Source organism: Rattus norvegicus, chromosome 9, assembly GCF_036323735.1.
Source record: "Rattus norvegicus strain BN/NHsdMcwi chromosome 9, GRCr8, whole genome shotgun sequence".
Lineage (NCBI taxonomy): Eukaryota > Metazoa > Chordata > Mammalia > Rodentia > Muridae > Rattus > Rattus norvegicus.
Genome location: NC_086027.1, coordinates 48024013 through 48044954, shown reverse-complemented (window position 1 = coordinate 48044954; position 20942 = coordinate 48024013). Strand labels below are relative to the sequence as shown.

General features: G+C 45.0%; 1 protein-coding gene across 6 annotated transcripts in view; it reads left to right on the top strand.

The window, feature by feature from the left end:
- Nucleotides 1-20942, top strand: part of Aff3 (ALF transcription elongation factor 3) — a 457478-nt gene that overhangs the window by 307426 nt on the left and 129110 nt on the right. For all 6 annotated transcript variants that reach the window (NM_001413892.1, XM_039083846.2, XM_039083844.2 and 3 more), the window contains one exon: nt 1472-1523. In NM_001413892.1, coding sequence (NP_001400821.1) covers nt 1472-1523 — 52 coding nt within the window. The remainder of the gene's footprint in view (nt 1-1471; nt 1524-20942) is intronic.

Sequence of the window (20942 nt, the reverse complement as noted above, 5' to 3'; positions counted from 1 at the left end):
CCAGCATGCAGGCCCGTTGACCAGACCTTATCTATCTCCTAAATGAGCATACCACAGTTCTGCCCAGAAGACCCAATTTAATGTAAAACTCAGGGTGTTAGAGCAAGCCACAGTCTGTCGAGTTTGCTTTTATCTGAACACATTTGCCTGGGTCGAGCGCCAACTAGTCAGGTTGGTATGGATGTAGGTGCTGTGGGTTTTTTTTTTTTTTCCTCTCCTTAATGAATGGAATTTAGACTGAGTATCTGCCTCTCCTGAGTATTGTGGCACAATACAGACACGCAGCCTAGTTAAATCTGAGCTGCGTGTGTGAGACTGACTTTTCCTTCCTCAAAATTGTTTAAATCTCCTGCCGGAAAACACAGAGTAGGGCTTTTGAGCTCAGTTTGGACAGATTCTTCGAGACAAGTTCATTGTATATTCCAGGAGGTCGTTGTCCCCAAAATGACCACAAGCCAGTACTGATATCACAGTGCAGGGTTTGTATAGGAGGGGCTAAGCAGAAGCAAAGGATGCTGGGAGGTGTCAGGCCAGCCAGGAATGCAAAGAAGGTTAGCTGCTGCCTCTGGGTTATCTCCTGAGCCTCAGCCTTTCCTGTTGGGTTTGTTCTACAGCTGGCACTGTAGAGGCGTATGTAGTTCCCACAGCATGAGCAACCCTTTCTTTCTACTGCCATAAAACCAGAGGAGCTCCTTACAAAAAGGAGGGTGCACATTTCAAGCCACCAGTTGGTCCAGGATTAAGTATTACCTTATGCTTAGGTTGTGAAAAGAATCTGGACTACTTCCAAACTCCTAAAACTAAATCTCCAACAGCCACGTCGCGTAGAAATGTTCTTTTGCTTGCCTCTCTGACGGTCAGAAAGGATTTCTGGTTTATATCGTATCCTGCTTTTATTGGGAGCCCCAAAAATCTGCTGCCAGAGTCGTCCAGGGGAGTAAAATGCCTGAACATCTCACGACTGTGGCTTCAGTGTTTTGTGAAATTCCCTCCAAGTTCTAATTCAGCCTGACCCCATTTGGCTTGTGTTAGCAGAAGGGATCGAAGTTCAGAGTGCCTTGGATGTACGCGCTAATGAGTATATTTCCTTCAACTCTCCGTAAAATGTAGTGGGGAGAAACTGATTCCATCTGTAAGATATTCATCTCCTGGCAAGGTCTGCGCTCCATGTCTCTGCTTGTTTGCAAATAGCTCCTTGGTACCTACTCAGGGCCCTGTGCCTGGGTAATTGTATTGCCAAAGCGAAATCTTTTTTTTTTTTTCTTTCACATTCGGTTCTCAAACAATAAAAGATGTTTTAAAAGCCTCCTGCTGCACACTTTGAAAGCTTGTTAATAGGAGCATAGAAATGTTTAATCTTACATCTTAAGGATTGTGAGACTGATGTTGGTGTCTTTCTCTCTCTCTCTCTCTCTCTCTCTCTCTCTCTCTCTCTCTCTCTCTCTCTCTCTCTCTCCACTTCCTTTTTAAGAGAAAGCTGATGCGGAGCCAGAGAGTCCAGACAATGGCACGTCGAACACTTCGTAAGTGTCTTTCCGTCTCTCTCTGAGATGACTGTTCCTTAATATGCCTTATAAAATGAAACAGTGCAAGTATCTTGTAATAGTGGTAATCATGGTGGAAGGAGGAGGCCTGTGGTCCTCTTTTTTCATGATAATGTTCTTTTTGAGGTTTTTCTGCTTCAGCATAGAAAAGGGATCTTGCAAATGCAAATGTTCTTCTTTATAAAGCAGAAATATAATTAGACCAGAGAGTGCGTAAGGGGGAGAATGGAGATAAGCCCATCAAAATTTGGCTGGAGACTTTTTAACACTGACTTAAGATTTGCAGAACTCTGCCCGCGCGAGCGCGCGTGTGATGGGGGACGGTCTGTCCCTCATACCACATACTGAGAAGTACCCAAGTCACTTTAAAAGCTTGCCTGCCATCTGCAGTCTCACCTCCGAAGCATGTGACAAACCCAACTGTAGATATCGCTGAGATCCCAAGAGCCCATTGATGTTTTTAAGTAAAGTGCCTTTTTAAAGATGAGAAAAGACACTTAGAAGGTACATATGTGTTCCTCGTTCTTAGGTTATAATCTTTTTCTCCCCTCGGACTTGAAAGAACATTAAGTGTGTTTTTAATGGTTAATATGATCTCTAATCCAGGTACCAGAGTTACAGATCAGGTAAATGCTTGCCGGGGCATGGGGTACAGGCTTATGATCCCAGCACTGGGCAGGAGGTATTAGGCAGACCCATGGGGCTCAGCAGCCAGCCAGTCTAGTCTACCTGATGAGCTCCAGGCCACGGAGTCCAGGCCCAGTACTGGACATTAATTATTATTATTGTCATTATCATCTCATATGCCAGTACTCGACACCATCGAAGGACAAACTAACACATGACTGTTTAGTCAGGATCCACCCCAGGCGTCCTCTTTAAAATGTCTGTTTTGATTGCCTTTGGGGAGTAAAACATGTTTTATTACGGAAGTGACTTTGTGATTGCGTCTGTGTCTGGATCAGTGCTCTCATTGCTACCTGAAGTGCTCTTCCTTAGCTGCCATAGCCTACGGGGTAGTATGGCGTTCTAATTTTGTCCAAGATCTCTTTCCGTCTGTAGAGCAACTCTGCCTCACCCAGAGGGACTGGAGGTTTAGTAATAGGCATCTCCTCTCTAGCTTGTGTTTCTCGGGATATGGTCCTTTAAAGTTCCAATGGCTTTTGTCGTTGTTCTTTCTCAGAAATAGTAAACATGACAGTCCTAAATGATTAAGATGTTGCTAATTTTAAATCATGCCTCAGAATGTGATGGGCAAAGAGTTTTAATGCCATCTGGAGGCATTCTACAGAACTGAAAAGGGTAGAGTCGCTGAGGAAGTTAGTCATTTTGCGTACCATTTGGACGAAACAAAAATGTATACAGCTAGAGGCTAAGCTGTCGGTAAATTAGCTGTGTTTTATTCCTTATCTGATAAGAGCATTGATTATTATGAAAAGCGGCAGTCTTTGAAATGCCTAACAAATTTTCATCTGTCTTGTTTCACAGACAGATAAAAAGAGCATCGGAAATATGTTAGGGAACTGTCAGCCTACATATTGTACTTAACTTTACATATTTTAAAGTCTCACTCACCAGACACCAACTTGACTCACGCAATTTGATGTGCTGCTAGCGATGCCCGCTTCCCTCCGTTATGTTTCTATGACATCCACTCCCTGCAATGTTGGTTTTCACCCCTCGGTGCCTTATTTCTTCTAATGTATAAAAATTAAGTCGGTTATACAAGGCGTTAGGTTTTAGCCCTCTGGTGATGTCAAATCCTCTGCCTTCCTCTGTCACCTGCATCATGGTTGCCACTCAAGTCACAGAAACAGGAAGCTGGGTTTACAAGGCTCTCTTAAAAAACAGGACACTGTGGGCTTGGAGTCTCCTGGAACCCTTTGATGACCTTCGGTTACACTCAGGCAAGAGGAACACTGCAGTGGACAGCTAAGACTCCAGTGCCTTAGACATGGGTAGTGTAGACATTCTCGTGCATGATATTATACAGACCTACTCACGTTTCTGTAAATACTTACTGTACATACATACATACACACCCAACACAAAAATATATACATATACCCCCATGTGAATTTAAGGTTAAGTTAGAGCCTACCTTAGAAACATATAATCTTGAGACAAAGTCTGGCCATGAATTGGAAGGAAAATTTTAAAACATTGAACAACTTTTTTGTGGGAAAGGTGTACTCCTTGTGGGCAACTGTTACAAAATAACACAGACTAGATGGCTTAACCCAAGACAGAAATGTGTTTCCCACAGTTTTGGAGACCACCAGTCCCAAATGAAAGGGTTGGGGAGGTCCGTTCCTTCTGACAGTTGGAAGGAGGCCCCCTGAGTTCCCGGCCCAGCCTCTTACTCACATCAGCACAGGTCTGTCCTCTCTGTGTGCCTTCACAGCATGCCTTTCTTACACACGACTCTCTCTGGGTCTCAACACCAGCCATGTTGATTAAGGCCTACCTTGTTAACTGTAGACGTCACCCTGATGGTTTCGTTTGAACATGACTACTTCTATAAAGATTCTATCTATCTCTAAATGAGGTCACATTCTGAGATATTAGTTCTGGTCTGAAAAGAAAATGTCCCCCCCCCCCCAGGTTCTGGTTTTGAACACTTGGTTACCTCCAGCCGACACTATTGGGAAAGATTTGGAGACATTAGCTCTGGGACTTCGAAGCTCACATGAAGGGAATCATTGAGAACCTCTCGTTCTTGGTCCCTTCTGTCCCTTTCTCTACTTCCTGTCCACTGTGAGGTGAGGACTTCCTCTGCCACTTGTCCCCGCTGCCCTGATACAGGGCCAAAGCTCATAGGGTCAAACTGTGGGCTGTACCCTCTGAATTGTGCACCGGAATAAACATTTCCCTCCTTTAAACTGTGTCTTTGAGCTGTTTTGCCACAGCTCCATGAAAATAACCAGCACAGTACTATAGTTAGGAGGTCATCCATCATGCGGACTTGTGGGGGAGAGGACATTTCAGTCCTCCCCAGCCCTTCAGTGACAGCAACGGTCAGACTGTGGAAAGGGATGTTCAGGAATCGGAATTTAACAGAAATGCGCTGGAGAGCTGTCAGATTGAGGATGGGGCAAAGGGAGAGAGCTTGAGTGAAATAGATGGAAAGTTATGCATTCCCCGAGGGCTGAGCGGACTTAAACTGTGGCCTACAATTGGCCAAGGCAGGATGGGCCACACCTGCAATCCTGCAATCCCAGGCAGGAACGAGAGGGTCATTGCAAGCTCAAGGCTAATCCTGGTCAACAGGCTTCCTCCAGAACAGCTGAAAACCACAGATCCATAGAGTTCTGTCTCCATAAACAAATGGGAAACCAAGTTGGGGTGGCGGGGGGCGGCACTTTCTAAGGAAGCGCCTTCCCTCCTTGCTGCTAATTATGCTGAGCTGTAAACAGTGCAGTGTGCATAGTGGGACAAGGAGATGGAGGAAATACCTGAGATTTCCTTCAGGATTAATGAGCCAAGAATCCAAGAAGACGAAAGGAGCCATTTAATATTTAGACACAAACAAAACCATAGATACCCGAGAAAGAGTTTCAGTGACATCAGCAATGGAAAAGCTCACTTTGCACACATTACAATTCCTGAGGATGGGAAAGACTGGCATCTAGCCGTTTAAAGCAAAGTGTAAAAAGTTTGATCCCAGAAAGAGCCACGTGGATTGAGTGAGCCCTTGTGTAGCCCCTTCCCTGGGGGCACTCGGCCATCCACAAGGAGCAGCCACAACTCAGGGACAAAAACCACACTTACAGTGGCTTGAGATGTCAGAGGATAAAGTCTGTGGTAAGTAGGGGCAGACATTTCCTAATGGGAAAAGCCATAAGAAAGGGATCCTCCTCCCCTCCCCCAATCCACAGGTGCTTTAATGGCCCCTAATTTGCATAGGTGGAGGGAGGCCGGTGAGCATAGTAGGGAAAGCCATACCTGGAAAAGGAGCAGAGACTTCAGCTCCTGCTTGGAGCTGGGATTCAAATCTCACCCAACATAGAGGTGTTGAGTAAAACATGGATTTTCCTCAACCCAAAAGGACCAAACTTTGAGAGTAAAGTCACCCTGGAGACAGGAGAGACAGTTTAGTGGTAAAAAGTACACACTGCTCTTGCAGAAGACCTGGGTTTTGGTCCCGGCACTCAGGTCAGGCACCTCACAGCCTGTAACTCGAGCTCCATGGGATCCAATGCTGTGCTGGCTCACATTATGGTAACTTGGCACAAGGTAGAGTCACTGGAGAGCAGGGAACCTCAATCGAGACTATAAAACACATATCCAGAGAGTGTGCCCAGGGACATCCCTGGAAGAAGCTGTGCTGAGCAGAGTAGCACTAGCCAAAAAGTAACGGCAGACATTTAAAACTAGATTAACACAAATGGTGACAGAGCCAAAAGAGCAGGAACGAAAGACAGGAGACACCAATAGGGAGCTAGTAAATGGGAATCCGGCCCCAGTGACCAATAGGGAGACAGTAAATGGGAATCTGGCCGCAGTGACCAATAGGGAGACAGTAAATGTAAATCCCACCTCAATGACTGTGTAAAATGTAAATGCCTTAAAACCTCTACATGGAAAATATTTTGCTGGCTATAAAGTCAAAACTGCATATTGTCTACAGGATTCATACTTTATAAGCGTACAAATAAATGGAAGTCTCAAGACAAAAGCAAAAAAAACAAACAAAAACCAAAAACTATTTATATACAAATGCAAGAAAACTGGAGCAAACGTCTTCCTACTGCTGCCCAATAGTCTCTGAGTCAAAGGGCGTGATCACTATAGGCACTGACAACAAGGACGCTTCCTGGTGCTGATGGGGAAGATGTGCTATTCATAAACATGTATCACTGGCAAACTCAGAGGCCATGACAAAGACTGAGTAGACTGGAGTGACAGGTAGAGCTTTAACACATCCTTCTACAGTGATTAGGAGAAAAGTAAGTAAACTACGAGAGTTTGTGGAATTCATGCACCTTAGCGTGCACTCTACCTTAAGTGTGCGTACTGCGCATCAGCAAGAAGTGCAAAGGCAGAGCCTCTCCAGAGGCACAGAGACACCAGTCAAGGCCGGCGGATTGTGAGGCCTGGGAATGAAATACCGAGAAGCTTCGGAGTCCGAAGATACCACAGCTCGTGCCCACGATCACACGAAGTAATTTCGTTGTAAGTGATAAAGCGTCATTTAAATCTCAGCGTTCGGGGAGTTTCTAGATAGCTTTTGCATTAAATGGCCCTTCCCAAGTGGAGTGAGAGCGTGACTGCGCCTGAGCAGAGAGGAAACATCTGAACCTCATTAAAAGAGGGAGGAGAACAGGAATTCATAGTTTTGCTTTCTTATGTGGGGAAAGCCCAAGGTTGGCACTCGTGACTTGTTTCTGTGTTAAGATGTTAGAAAAGCAGGGATGATTAGGAACACATATTGCTCTTTCCAAGGATCCAGTTTCAGTTCCCAGCACCCACATCAGGGTGACTCAAAACCGCCTCTAACTCAAACGCCAGGGGAAATCCAAGACCTCTGGCTCCTGTGGGCCTCAGTACTCATGTGTGTGTACCCACATACATACGTATGTACACGTGTATCTAAGAGTAAATCGTCTTTTAAAATGAAGGTAGAAAAAGTAATGAAATGCATTCATTATCTTACATGTTAACCCGGAAGTGATAAAAATTTCAAAAGGAAGAAGCTAAACATAAGACGAATAGTAAAACTTATTTAATAAAAATAATACAGACTGGGTTGGGGATTTAGCTCAGTGATAGAGCGCTTGTCTAGCAAGCGCAAGGCCCTGGGTTCGGTCCCCAGCTCTGAAAAAAAAAAAAAAAAGGAAAAGAAGAAAAAAAGAAAAAAAAGATTTAAAAAAATAATAATAATACAGACCACCAAACAGTAAAGATAATCAATAAAAGGCTTTATAAGGACTAGCAAAATTAACATATTGGCAAGGTTGATCTAGCAAAAGAAGAGAAAACACAAGTCACCAACGTAATCCATGAGAGAAGACAGCTTCTCATGTCTCCCGTGAGTCTTTAATTAGCAGCAAAGAGATATTGTGAGCCACTCCTTGGGAATTAATTTGACAGTTTAGATCAGATGGTTTTCTTGAAGAGAAAATAGAATTATCATAATTGTCTCAAAAATTCTGAATGCTGTATTGGTATTATTAAATAATTAAATTCACAATCAAACCTTTCATAAACAGAAAAATCCTTTCAGAGTCAGGTGGTTTCGATACTAATTGTCATATTTCTAAATAAAAAGTGTTTATCACCCGTGAAGCACTATCAATGAAGTATTAGCACTCCACACATTCAGGAAATAAAAGAGAAAGGGAAATCCAATTCATCTTTTGAGACCAGTGTAACCCTGCCACCAGAACCAGCTGTTATCCTTATAAAAATGCTATAATCCAGTCTGCCTTATAAAACATTTTGTAAAATACTTAAGGTATTAGCATACCCAATCAGGTGATTATTAGAAGAATATAATTTACTGTGACTTGGTAAGATTTACTACAAAAGTATATGTTTGCTTTAACATTAAAAGTAAACTAATATTCTGGGCACACACCCTTAATCCCAGAACGCAGGAAGCAGAGGCAGACAGGCAGATCTCTGAATTCGAGATCACCCTTATCAACGAGTGAGCTCTAGGATAGCCAGAGCTATGCAAAGAAACCCTGTCTTGAAAAACGAATATAATACATATACCTATATGTATGTAATAGATTGTTTTATATACTAGTATATTGTTATATGTGTTAGTATATTGATAAACGAACAAAAAGGTGATCTAAATGGGTACGGCAGAAGTGCATGACAAAAATGTTAACTCCCATTTTTTTTTTAATGAACTAACTAGGACTATTGGGAAACCTTTAATCTGATGATGGAGAGATATATATATAGTTACAACTGTCCAGCATTCTACTGGAGATCCTAGTAGGTCCTATAGGACAAGAGAAGGAAATAACATACATGAATATTAAGGGGAAAGTAACCCAAAAGCGGAGAACCTATAGAGCCTGAAGAGTCTTGAAGAGCAAGACAGTGTAGCACTGACTTAAAGTAGACACAGCAGTGGAAGAAGGCGGGGTCTGAGGACAGCCATGGGCACAGTTGCCTTTCTACACAATAGCAAAGCAGGCAGGCTGGAAAAGAAAGTCATTCGCCAAACAATACCAAGGTAGCTGCAGAGACAGGTGACAGACCTCAGTAGAAAACCAGGATGACAGAACCTGGGGAAATTAAAGGGCGGCCCCTTCATTGCCTGAAAATAGAAGTTCTCTAGTGAAATCCTAAACCAGATAACAGAAAGAAAAAAATCCTAGTAAATGCACCTGTATCAAAAGGAACCTCTTTCATCAGAAGGAAAGGGCAAGCCAGAAGCTTGAAGGATACGTCTGTAGTCTATAACCTGGCGAATAATGTATCCAGAATATGCAAAGAACTCTGGGAAAGTCCATAAATAACCAGAAAACAGTTTAAAGTGGGTAAAACTCTCGAAGACACCAGAGAAGATACGCAAATGTCCACTAAGCAGAGGAAAGGGTTTCTTTCACTAATTATACTCATATTAGAAAACACAAATTAAAGTGTGACACTGCTACGTCCTCATTCTGATGAGTCTAATTATAATGGCTAACAACACCAGAGAGGCGACGATATGGAGCAGCGGTAACTATCGTACCCTGCTGTGATACATTAAGCAGTGAAGACAGGAGGTGAAGCCCAGACTTCAATCATAGGGGCAAAGTTCATACTGGTGTCCATTGCTGCTGTCTCAAGACCATGTGTGCTCCTTCAGAGACGGCAACTATCCTGGGAAGAACAAGTCTTAGCGTAATGCCTGACAACTAGGCCAGAGTGTCACTCAATAGTCCTCCCACCTAGGAACTCCAAGGAATAGTGACCAGTGCAGTTTCCAACACCCTGTAAAGCCCACACTTAGGCACATTGCTGAGCTGGTTTTTATTGAGACATGTACACTCAAGTCAAAGGCTGCAGCTCAGGCTTGCAGACAGAACCCCAAGAGAGTGCCCCTCTACATTCATGGATGTCTCTCGATTGGCCAGAGTTAAGTGTGCCTTGAGAGAATGAGGATTATAAGTGGCTTTCATAAATCAAGGTGGCAGGATTCAACCAAGGAGTTAAACTCCTAAGTGGGGGGAAACATAACCAAAATGAGGCAGAAGGAGAATGGCCCATCCAGGTGCCTATGCTGTACAGTAAAAGAGTTGGAAGTTATTATCAGCTGGACTGAATTGCAGCGACCGTGAAATGTTCCCTCTTCCAAAGGTAACAGATGGAAAGTGCCCGTTACCAAGCCCGCACCCACTAACTCATCGTGACTGCCGTTATTGGAGTATTTATGGGGAATAAAAGCTTGAAACAGCCCCATCTCTCTGGCCATTCCGAGCTTTATTAAAAGCTTAATTTGTCCTTGATAACAGGCAGAGAACTTAGAGACAATGAAAGGGATTAAAGACAAACTAGTACCAAGTTTTGTTTTTTTTAAGGGTTCCCAGTGAGGCCAGGGCTAAGGAAAGCAAGATCCAGTGTCAGTCTGCTCCATAGGAGGCCCAGGACAAACTCCTTCCAGAGCCTCCACAGGGCAGGACCAGAGGCAAAAAGCTCTGCCTCACTCCAGAGAGAATGCATGGCTGGAAGAAGCTGAAGACCACCGCTTCCCTGGACTTCATTAAAAATATCTTGCCCGGTGTGGGCATTGCTGACTAGGGAAGAGTCGGTCTGGTTGAGCCTATCACGGTGGTGTACGGCACGCTGTTGAGCTGTAAGGGGCAGCTTGTTCATAGGGCTGGAAGGGGCTCATTTAAAGTTTCCACCACGCTCATAGCAGAATTACAATTGCTAAACATATCAAGAAACATGCTATTTATACATACACATTTAATAATCAGGTTATACAAACTGGTCAGCTAATAGTATCTGGAAGTTGATCAAAGTCTGTTGGAGAATGGTTTCCCCTCAAAAAACAAGATGATTTTTTTTTTCCACTGAGAAACTTGAAACCATGGTGGTATTTATCTTGGCTGTGGCAATAATGTGTGTAAAATGATGAATCATGTCCGATCTTTCGGCTTATTAGGTGTCTGTCCCTGGAGACCTCTTCTCTGTATCTGTGTAAGTGATTTGCCAAGATCCCGTTAGCTGGAGAGCTGAGAAAGCTAACGAAACTTGCTGGGGAAGGCTGGCCAGATCCTGTTTCTCCCACTCTCAGATACCAAGGATGAGAAATAAGCAAAGGGTCCCTCAGCACGCCCAGACCCCCTCAGACCACTCGTCATACAGAAGCCCCAAGTAGATGCAGGTCTGTGAAGGAATGAGGCATGATCTCTCAAAGGCCACCGTGAGCAGCCTGCATGCACCGAAGAGTTGGTGTGGCTGGTGGAGGAGCGATGCCAAGTTTGTCATCCATTTTGCCCAAGAGGGAGGTCGGGTGTTAGATCACCTTGGTTCAACTCTTCTGTTGATGTGGAAATGCCAATAAGGTGTGCCCTTCCAGTACAAGACTAGAAACTCTGTCTTCTGTGGCTCTACACCTGGTTGGAGGCTCGACCCAAGGGCTGGCAGAGAAGCCTCTAGCAAAATGGAGAAGTTTATTCCCATGTCCTTTGTTTGATTGTCTAGGGCCTCATACTTCTCTTCCTGGACTCCATCAAACACACTTCCTTTCAGACACTGTCTAGGTTACCCAAGGGTTTTGGTTGGCAGTTTCTCTTCCAGATTTTGTAATATGGTTTTTACAAATAAAGCGAACCACAATGTGAGATTTATCTTCCTGACCTGTTTTAAGTTTGGTGGCATGAGGTGCATTGTCAGGGGCTTGTTGACATGTCTGTCATAACACAGAACCCCAGGGATTCTCCTGAACCTGACTCCTGTCTCGCACTAGGTGCTGTGGGAATACAGATGTCTGTTACTGCATCCAGCTTGGCCTCAGTCCTGGGAACCAAAACTTAGTCTCTCACACTTGCATAACAAGTACTTTATCCGCTGGGCCATCTCCCAAGCCCTCTCTCTGTGTTATCTAGCTGGAACAGGACTGGCCTATGCACATCCCTAAAGCCCTCCCCAGGTTACTCAAAAGTATCTTCATGGGACCTACATAACGTTTAGTTAAAGAACTGAAGCCCAGAATATTTTAACACCTAGTCACAGGCTGGTGATGGAGCTGCTAGGGCCCGCGCGGGATGGGAGGAAGTTTCTAGTGACCCCTGAAGAGACCACACACACAGCTGGTGATGGGCTTGTGCTTACAGTGGTCCCTAGAGCAGCGGTTCTCAGCTTCCTACTGCTGCCACCCTTTAATACAGTTCTTCAGGGTGTGGTGACCCCCAACAGCAAAATTATTTTCATTGCTATTTCATAACTGTAATTTTGCCACTGTTGGGAATCGTAATGTAAAATATCTGTGGATTTTCTGATGAACTTAAGAGTCCCCTGTGTTTGACACGAATGGAGTTGGAACCCACAGGTTGAGAACCACCGTTGTGGAAGAAGCCATGCCACCTTTCCAGTGAGCCCTTTCAGTCCACAGAGCCTATCCCGGCAATCTCAGTTGCTCTGTGTTCTCAGTGACCTTAGCAGATGCTAACTGTCCCCCCACCCCATCCCTTTTTTTTTTATTTTTGAGGAGACGTTTGGCAGTAGAAGGAATATGTTTCTTGTTACCACATTTACTGACTGTCACAGACAGTAAATACCGCCTGACATTAATGAATTGGTTTTGTTTTCTCCTGGCACAGCCCTGCCTTCCCCAGAGCTTCCTCTCTGTGCTTGCTTGCAGGAGCCCCCTCCAGCATTCAGAACATTGTATTTACATAGTGCCAAAGTCCCGATATGGGTACAAATAAACTGATACAAGAACCCAGCAATGATTGGAACACATTCACTGTGCAGTGTTTTGTGCACTTTCTCTCACAGTGTATCAGTGCGAGCTGAGTTTGTTCTCTCTTCCCCACGTCTAAGATGGGAAACTCTGAAATGCACAGCTGAAGTGGTTACAAACTGAATTCACCCTTGCCCCTCATCACCCGCATCTGGCGCCTGAGATAGTTCTCCGAATTAAACACCTGCTCTGTGCCAGGGCTCAACCGGATACATTGTTTCATTCCGTCCACAGGACAGTCTGATGAGGTGTATTACTTACTACACTGTATCACCAAGCAGTGAGCTGGCTCCCTGAGGCTTCACAGTTGGCAGCAGGAGCACCAGGAGTCTGGCTGCTTGCCCGGCTCCAGAGCCGCTGACAGGCACTGCTTTAGGTCTGTGGTCTGGCACAGGGGACCTCTGAAGAGCAGTCCATAAGGAAGAAATGCCATTTCTAAACAAAGGGCTGATAGTTCCCTTCCAGCCTTCATCTCCCACCTACTGACAAGACAGTGGCCTCTGGAGGGCCTGTGAGGATACAGGGAAAGTCCAGCCCCAGGACCTAGTGCCTCCTCTGCGGGAGCCTGCACAGTGTGAGCATGGCCAAGCAGAAGTCTGGAATTCTAGCAGCAAGTGAATTCCCGGCCTCAGCCCACCTGCTCACCTCAGAGGGCCTCTGCTGCTGGCACAGGGCACCTCAGTGAAGCCAGGCCTTCAGAATCTCTCAGCAGAGAATGTAAAATGTGTTGGCCTCTGCTGCTAAGGTTCTGCCATAGAGAATTACCCCCTTCCGCCTCTAGTCTGACATGGCTGAAGTATGCACGGAACAAAAACACATGGTTAGGGCAGATGACTGAAATTTTATACACATGCCCACCTACCTATGCTCAGCATTTTAGGTTGCTTTCTTTTACTTTGCCTAGTTAAAAATAAGGATTATATAGAATTTCAAGCATCCAGACAGTAAAAGCAAGTAAATAGTGACCAAAGGTTGGCACGCTTAGGCTAAGCGGAGGCCATGATGTAGACTACTTGTGTTATTTAAAATAGTGTGAACCGGGGCAGTGATTTGTCCTTGGGGTGAGTTAGCTCAGAATCTTCACGGCAATTCGGAGGAGACCCACTTCCATTTTATAGCTGAAGAGGTCGAGGCCCGGCGAGCACGTGTACACATGCAACAGACAGGCCAGTGTTGTTGGATTCTGTTTTGGTGTGTCATTTTACTGTCTGTATGCCTGTTTGCCAGCATGTATGGCTCGACATCATGTGTGTGCAGTGCCCAACAAGGCCAGAAGACAGTGTCAGATCTCCTGGAGCTGGAGTAACGTACAGTTGTAAGCTGCAGTATGTGTGCTGGGAACCCCACCTCTAGAAGAGCAGCCTGTGTTCTTATCCAATTTCGAAAGTACTTTGTCCATGGGCACTGGAGAATATTAACAGTACGAACAAGAGTTGATACCTGGAGTGGTCACAAGGCATGTTCAGTGGTTTAGGTGTCTATAAAGCTGGATGTCTGGTGTGGTGCTACAGAAGTGAGCTAAGGGACAGTTAACACAAGAGGTGGAGCCCAGTAGAGTCTTCAGTTCCTTGGGGTTGCTGGTTTCTTGGGCATTGTAAACCCTGAGCCTGACACCTGAATCTCTCTGGCTTTTAGTCTTGTGACATGACTGATAGTTACATTGCTACCTTCTGCCTCCAGGTCCTCACCAAAACTAATCCGACACCAGAGCCCTCTGGAACTTGGACCTAAGCCAGCCTCTTAGCTTTGGAAAGTTTCCCAGCTGGGGTATTTGGTTATAGCAGCAGAAAAGGAATAATTTCAGAAGGAAGCCAAGCCACTGAGTGATCTCACTTGGAAATTTATTTGACACAAAAATTAAAAGACTGATTACACCTATTAGATTACTCACCTTTAAGGCATATAAGAGAGAAAAGGCATTGGGGGTTTTTATGTGTTTGTTTTGAATTTCCAGGAATAGATAGAATAATAAAAGTAAAACATGGAAAAAATGGCAATAATTGGGTAGAAACAATAACCACAAACCTTTGCTTCTTAGAGCAATATGATAAAGATTTCAGAAGCTATATACTCTGAAAATATTTTTCAAATTAGTACATATAGGAAACATAGACAGAAAATATTTATAGATTTGAGGAAAAAGTATTCATTTGACCACAAGACAACTTTTCTTTTTATGAACCATCTTTGAAGATGGGAAGTTTTCCCAATTTGGTGCCTTTCACCTCCCATTTTTGTGTGAGTTGGGCAATCTGAGCCCCATGCCCCAGGACCACTGATGACTCCTGAGCACTTTGCCCCTCTCGTTTCTAGGCTCTGAGGGTGAGGGGCCTCTCAGAAAAGGCATCCGTGCACGAGAGGTTTCTGATTGAGCCACGATTCCACCTAGTGTGACTTCTGGGGCCATGCTTTTCAGGATGTCTCTGTAGATTGTGCTGGCCACTACACTTCAGCACATTTCCTAGACGATGAATATTGAATAAGCAGAGTTTCTAATTGTCACTGCTACTGATCACGCCAAGCCTCTGAACGAATGCTGAGCAGAGAAGTTTCTAAATTGATGTTCAGTGTTTGAATAATATTCAGCTCCGACCCAGGCTTTCACCGTTGGGAGCTGCCCTGGGGGCTGTTGTTACCTGAGGCTGTCTGAGCAAGTGCAGACATTGGGTGGTGCTAATGCCTCGCTGGACTTTGTCCATACCATGCTGCTCTCTACTCTGGGCAACTTTCCTTCCAGTGTGTGGGTCACAGTTAAAATAAAGGGATGCTGTGGGGAGCTTCTGAGGCCAGGAGCATTCAGAAGGACCCTCCTCTGGGAGGCATAAATGGATGCCTTTGTTGGCTTTTTTTTTTTTTATCCCTCTCTTCAACCTCCAAGTAGAAGTGCCAGATAAAATACAAGACACCCAGTTCAATTTGAATTTCAGATAAACAAGGAATAATTTTCAGTGTGTGTCCTCTGCAACATTTAGGGCATACATATGCAAAAAATATTATTTGTTGTTTACATAAAAATTCAAATTTAGTGGGAAATCCCATTAGTTTCACTTACTAATTCTAACACCCTGCAGACACCACCTAGACTCTTGACTCGAGTGTCTGCAAAGTGCTGATGAGTAAGGAATAAGTGGGAAGTGGAGAGGGGAAGGGAGAGAAGAAAGAGGCAGGCAGAAGGAAAGAATGAATGCTGGAGCGATGCCAAGAAAAATAACTAGATTTTGAAGAAGAAGAAGAAAAAATGAATTCCCAAAACTGAGGTCATAGAAAGGAAAATATCTGTGTCATAGAGTCATGGAGTCTTGATCCTGAATATTGCATGGTGGGGGGAGGAGAGAGAGAGAGAGAGAGAGAGAGAGAGAGAGAGAGAGAGAGAGAGAGAAAGAGAGAGCGCCTGTTCTTTGCATCTGTGCAGCCCTACTTACCCAGGAAGGGAAGGTTTGGACCCTGAAGATCCTTAAGCCCGGGACTCGGTTTATTAATCGCAGGTTTTGTTTCTCCCGCAAGATGCTTTGCCAGTTGGATAGCAAGGAAAGGTACTAACTTCCCCTCTCCTTTCTGAGATGCCCTTGAAACTCCGTGGGTAACTTCTGTTTGTCTTGTGCTAAGAAGCAGAAACCAATCTGATACTTGATACGGCAAGGAATCTGCCCTGTTTGAAAACCACAGATTGGCCGTGAAGAGAGGAGAGATTTTTTTCTTTCTTTCGAGTTAAAAATATTAGCTGACAACTCGAGACGGTTTGCTCTTCCTTTATCTCTAACCAGACAAACTACTCTAACCAAGAAACCTCTTGCCTTCATCCTGGGTACCTCACAGACATGACACTGTTCCTGGGAGAGGGGGCTTTAACCGTGCGTGGGAGGAAAGGATGGTTGGAATGTTTAGAGTGTTATTTAAATTCACGTGTGCTAGGTTCTGACCTGCTGAGCCACAGCTGGATCAAGCCTTAAACAGGGTAAGAGTCGATTCATGTTACTGCTTTATCTGCAGTCTTGCAGGCACAGGTGGCTCTGGGTGAAGCCCAGTCCGCAGGTTTGTGCTGGCTGTCGCACGTGCTAATGTGCGTGTTCTTTTAAGGGGAAAGTGGATGCTTTCTGTCTGTGCCGTGAACTACAGTTTAACACATGGCAGCATTGGGATTGTGGCCTCGCTCAGCATTGGATCACATCTTTATTTCGTGAGGGACAAGAGTCTGCACTTTGGAGAGGTTTTTCAAGGGCTGTGCGTGCAGCTCGCTAACGCCAGGCAGCTGTGCAGGAGCCTCCTGTTTCTATGACTTGGTTTTGTCATCTTTGCTGAGAAAAGAAAAGGCTGATGATACAAGAGATTAACCGACTCACTATAGGCCTCCCAGATAAGATTCTTCCTAATCTCTAAAATAAAAACCATCCCATCTCTTCTGCCTTTCCTCTTGGCCCATACCTTACAAGCTCTTTTAAAGCAATGTAGTGATTGGTTCAGATAAAGAACCATGGCACTCTGCGTGCATCCCATATCAAAGACTTCGACAGGTTCCCAAAGCCAGTCTCTCTCCCGACAGCCAGAGATAGTCAGGGACCACAGGGACAGGAAGCCACATGGCCAGCCTGTGGCTGTTGGCTAGAAACATGTACAGTTTTGAAGGGAAAGATAACTGAAGACAATTGTCAGGTGAGCTAATGGCCATGGATGTGCCCTGGCCGAAGAAGTCTTCCTCCATCCAACCTCTCAGCTATGCGTCATTATCAGGCTGTATCCCAGACCTCCGGTAACCTTTAAAAATATTACAGCATAGGGAGATGGCTTGGTGTGTAAGGTGCTTGCAGTCCAGCTTGAGGGCCTGTGTTCAAATTCTCAGCACCCACGTAAAACCAGGTGTGGTAGCCTATGTCTGTAAGCCTAGAAGTGAGACACACTGAGATGGGAAGATCCCCAGATCCTCACTGGTTAGACGGACAAGCCAAAACAGTGAGCCTCAAGTTGAGTAAGAGTGATCCTGCCCAAAATAAGGTGCGGAATGGAAGATCCATCCCAGCCTTCAGCCTCTGACTTCTGCTCTCTCATACACACATGGGCACATCACCATCCATGAACACCACACATGCACACACAAAACGACTGGATGAACAGCTGGATAAATAAAATGAAATATTAGTCAATCGAATCAGAATTAATCAAGATGGCAGTGATGGCACATGCTTTTGGCCCTAACTACTCTGGAGGCTGAGGCAGGAGGATTGCTTTGAGTCCAGGATTTAAGACACCAGCCTAGGCGTAGGGAGATCCCATCTCAAATAACAGTTACGTCATTTCCTGCTCCTGTAACTGTGATGTGTATTCATGATAAAAATAAAATCACATCTAAGTCCAGTCCTGTCACGCCAGCTATTAAAGGTACCTAGTGAGACAAGGGGATTGCCTGTTCAAGGCCAACCAGGGATACATAATGAGTTCAAGGCAGCTTGGTAACACTGTATCTCAAAATAAAAAGAAACAAAAGGAGGAAAGGAAATCAGTTTAGACACCCATCCGATGATGAGTGGAGCATTAAAATGTGGTAAATTATAATAGAATTTTATTAAAATTCTATTAAAATGAAATTAAGAAATCTGCAATTAAGTGGATATGGATGGAAAGTATATATTAAGCGAGGCACCCCAGTCTCAGAAAGATAATAACCATGTTCCTCTCTCATGTGCAGATCCTGTCTTCTAATTTGTGTCTCTGTGTGTATGTGTGTGTGCATGTATGTGTGAGCATGTATGTATATGTGTGTGTCCATGTATGTGTTGCATATGTGTATCTGTGTGCATGTATGTGTGTACATGTATGTATGTGTGTCTGTGTCTGGCCATGTATGTGTGTCTGTGGGGGGGTGTATATGTATCTGTGTGCATGTTTGTGTCTACATGTATGTATGTATGTATGTGTGTCTGTTCATGTATGTGTGTCTTTGTGGGGTGTGTGTATGTGTACATGCATGTCTGTGTGAGTGTATGTGGGTGTGAGTACGTAAATGTATATATGTGTCTGTGAGTTTGTCTCTGTGTGCATGTATGTATGTGTGTCTATCCATATATGTGGGGGGGTAGGTGTGTCTGTGGGGGGGAGTAAAGATATGGGGGTGTGCATGTAGGTGTGTGTCTCTGTGTGCATATATGTGTGTGTATGCATGTGAATGTGTAAGTGTAAGTGTGTGTCTGTGTGTCTGTGTCTATGTGTTGGATCGAATATGGGTAGGGGTCAGGAAACTAGAAGGAAGAAAGAAGCTTTTAAGGAAGACCAGGAGGGTAGGAGGGGATAAAACACAGAACATAAAAATACAAATGGAAAAGGCACTATTGGGGCAGGATCAACAAAAGCAAAGTGTGCACAAAAATGCCACAATGAAACCTGTTGACAGACCGATGGACAGACAGACAGAGGACAAGATTGCTGGGGGAGCCTATGTAGCTCAGTGGCAAAGTGCTTGCTGAAAGGAGGTTTATTCTTCACTTTTATCAAAAATAGAGTAGGGAGAGGGGAAGAGCAACAGAAGAAGAGAATATTCTAATTCTGGAGTTTCTCAGCGTGGCTTGATCACTGTAATCATTGGAGACACTTGGGTGCAAGGCCCTGGCTCTCCTCCACCAGAGACTCATTCAGTGCAACTGAGCTTGGGCCAAGGACTCGGTGGTTTTTAACTTTCCCAGGTAATAATTAGGAACATTAGGATGCCACCAGCATCCCAACAGAACAGAATTCTTTTCCATCTGCAAGTGCACATGATTCCTCATTCTAAGCTTCTCTTCTTGTCAGCCTCAGCTTCTCCTAGCCTGACCCATGCTGGCTTCCTTCTCATCTCAAAAGAAGGCATGTCTGATCCCCTCTGGTTCTCTCAACCTCATCCCTTCCCTCCCTCCCATCCTTTCCCTCCCTCCCAGACCTCTGTCTTGTTCCATGGAGACTATTCTTCCATAGATTTAGATTTTACCCAAACAGAATAAAAACAGTAACACTGATCAACCGCTTTGTGTTAGTCAATGTCTCGTTCCCACAGGACAGGTGAAGTAGGCTGACTTCATAAGAAACATGTGTTTAGCTAGATCTTAAGGGACATGCTCCTAACAACTGTCCATCTCTGGAGTGGGGAGGGGCTTCAGGGACATGCTCCTAACAACTGTCCATCTCTGGAGTGGGGAGGGGCTTCAGGGACATGCTCCTAACAACTGTCCATCTCTGGAGTGGGGAGGGGCTTCAGGGACATGCTCCTAACAACTGTCCATCTCTGGAGTGGGGAGGGGCTTCAGGGACATGCTCCTAACAACTGTCCATCTCTGGAGTGGGGAGGGGCTTCAGGGACATGCTCCTAACAACTGTCCATCTCTGGAGTGGGGAGGGGCTTCAGGGACATGCTCCTAACAACTGTCCATCTCTGGAGTGGGGAGGGGCTTCAGGGACATGCTCCTAACAACTGTCCATCTCTGGAGTGGGGAGGGGCTTCAGGGACATGCTCCTAACAACTGTCTATCTCTGGAGTGGGGAGGGGCTTCAGGGACATGCTCCTAACAACTGTCCATCTCTGGAGTGGGAGGGGCTTCCGAGCAAATCATTGTGGCAAGAGTACAGGATAGAGGAAGTAAGGCAGGAAACAAAGGAAGAGTCAAGGATATAGCTCAAACATTTATTAGTCCCAGGGATCAGCATTTTCTTCCAGAGGCAGCATTCCTACCCCCACGCCCAACCGCCACCTCAGCTCTTCCTGCTGGGGCTCGCTTTTTAAATAGTCCACCATTTCTCAATGGTCCTGAGAACAGGACCTTTAACCCATGAACGCCATCCACACTATAATGGTCCTCCTTATCCTTTGGGGTTTACTCCAGGATTCTTGTGGGGAGGGGGTGCCTGAACCACAGGGCAAACCACACTCTGTGTGTGCCATAGCTAATGATAAAGCAAGAGCAGTGCTAACGGTGCATCGTAATGTAAGTCACGGGAGTGCTGTCCGTCCCCTCTGCCGCCGAATACGCCACAGTACTGTACTTTGTGCTTACTGCATTGAATCTGGTAACCAAAAGAGCCGTGAAATGTCTACAGACCAAGTAACTTGTGCAGCTTGGATACCCAGAGCAAAAAGGATGGTTCACATCTGAGTAAGTGAGAGCAGAACAGAGTTGGTTCACATCCGAGTAAGTGAGAGCAGAACAGAGTTCTTGAAAACTGAGTTGTATCTGGGGCTTTCTGTCTCACAGTTCCGGACTAACCATGAGCAACTGCCACTGTGGGACAAAAACAAAAAACAAAAACCCGCAGACGGGACACTGAGGTAAGTGATCTTAGTCACTCTTGTCCCGTCAACCTTTGTTAAGATGCTGTTCGAATCAAGTGAGGCATCTTCCTGAACCTTCGTGGTGGTGTGAATTTGGCCCCCATTGGCTCATATAGGTGAACACTTAGTCACCAGGAAGTGAAACGTGATAGAAATGCAAGGCTTAGGAGATGTGGCCTTGCTGGAGGAA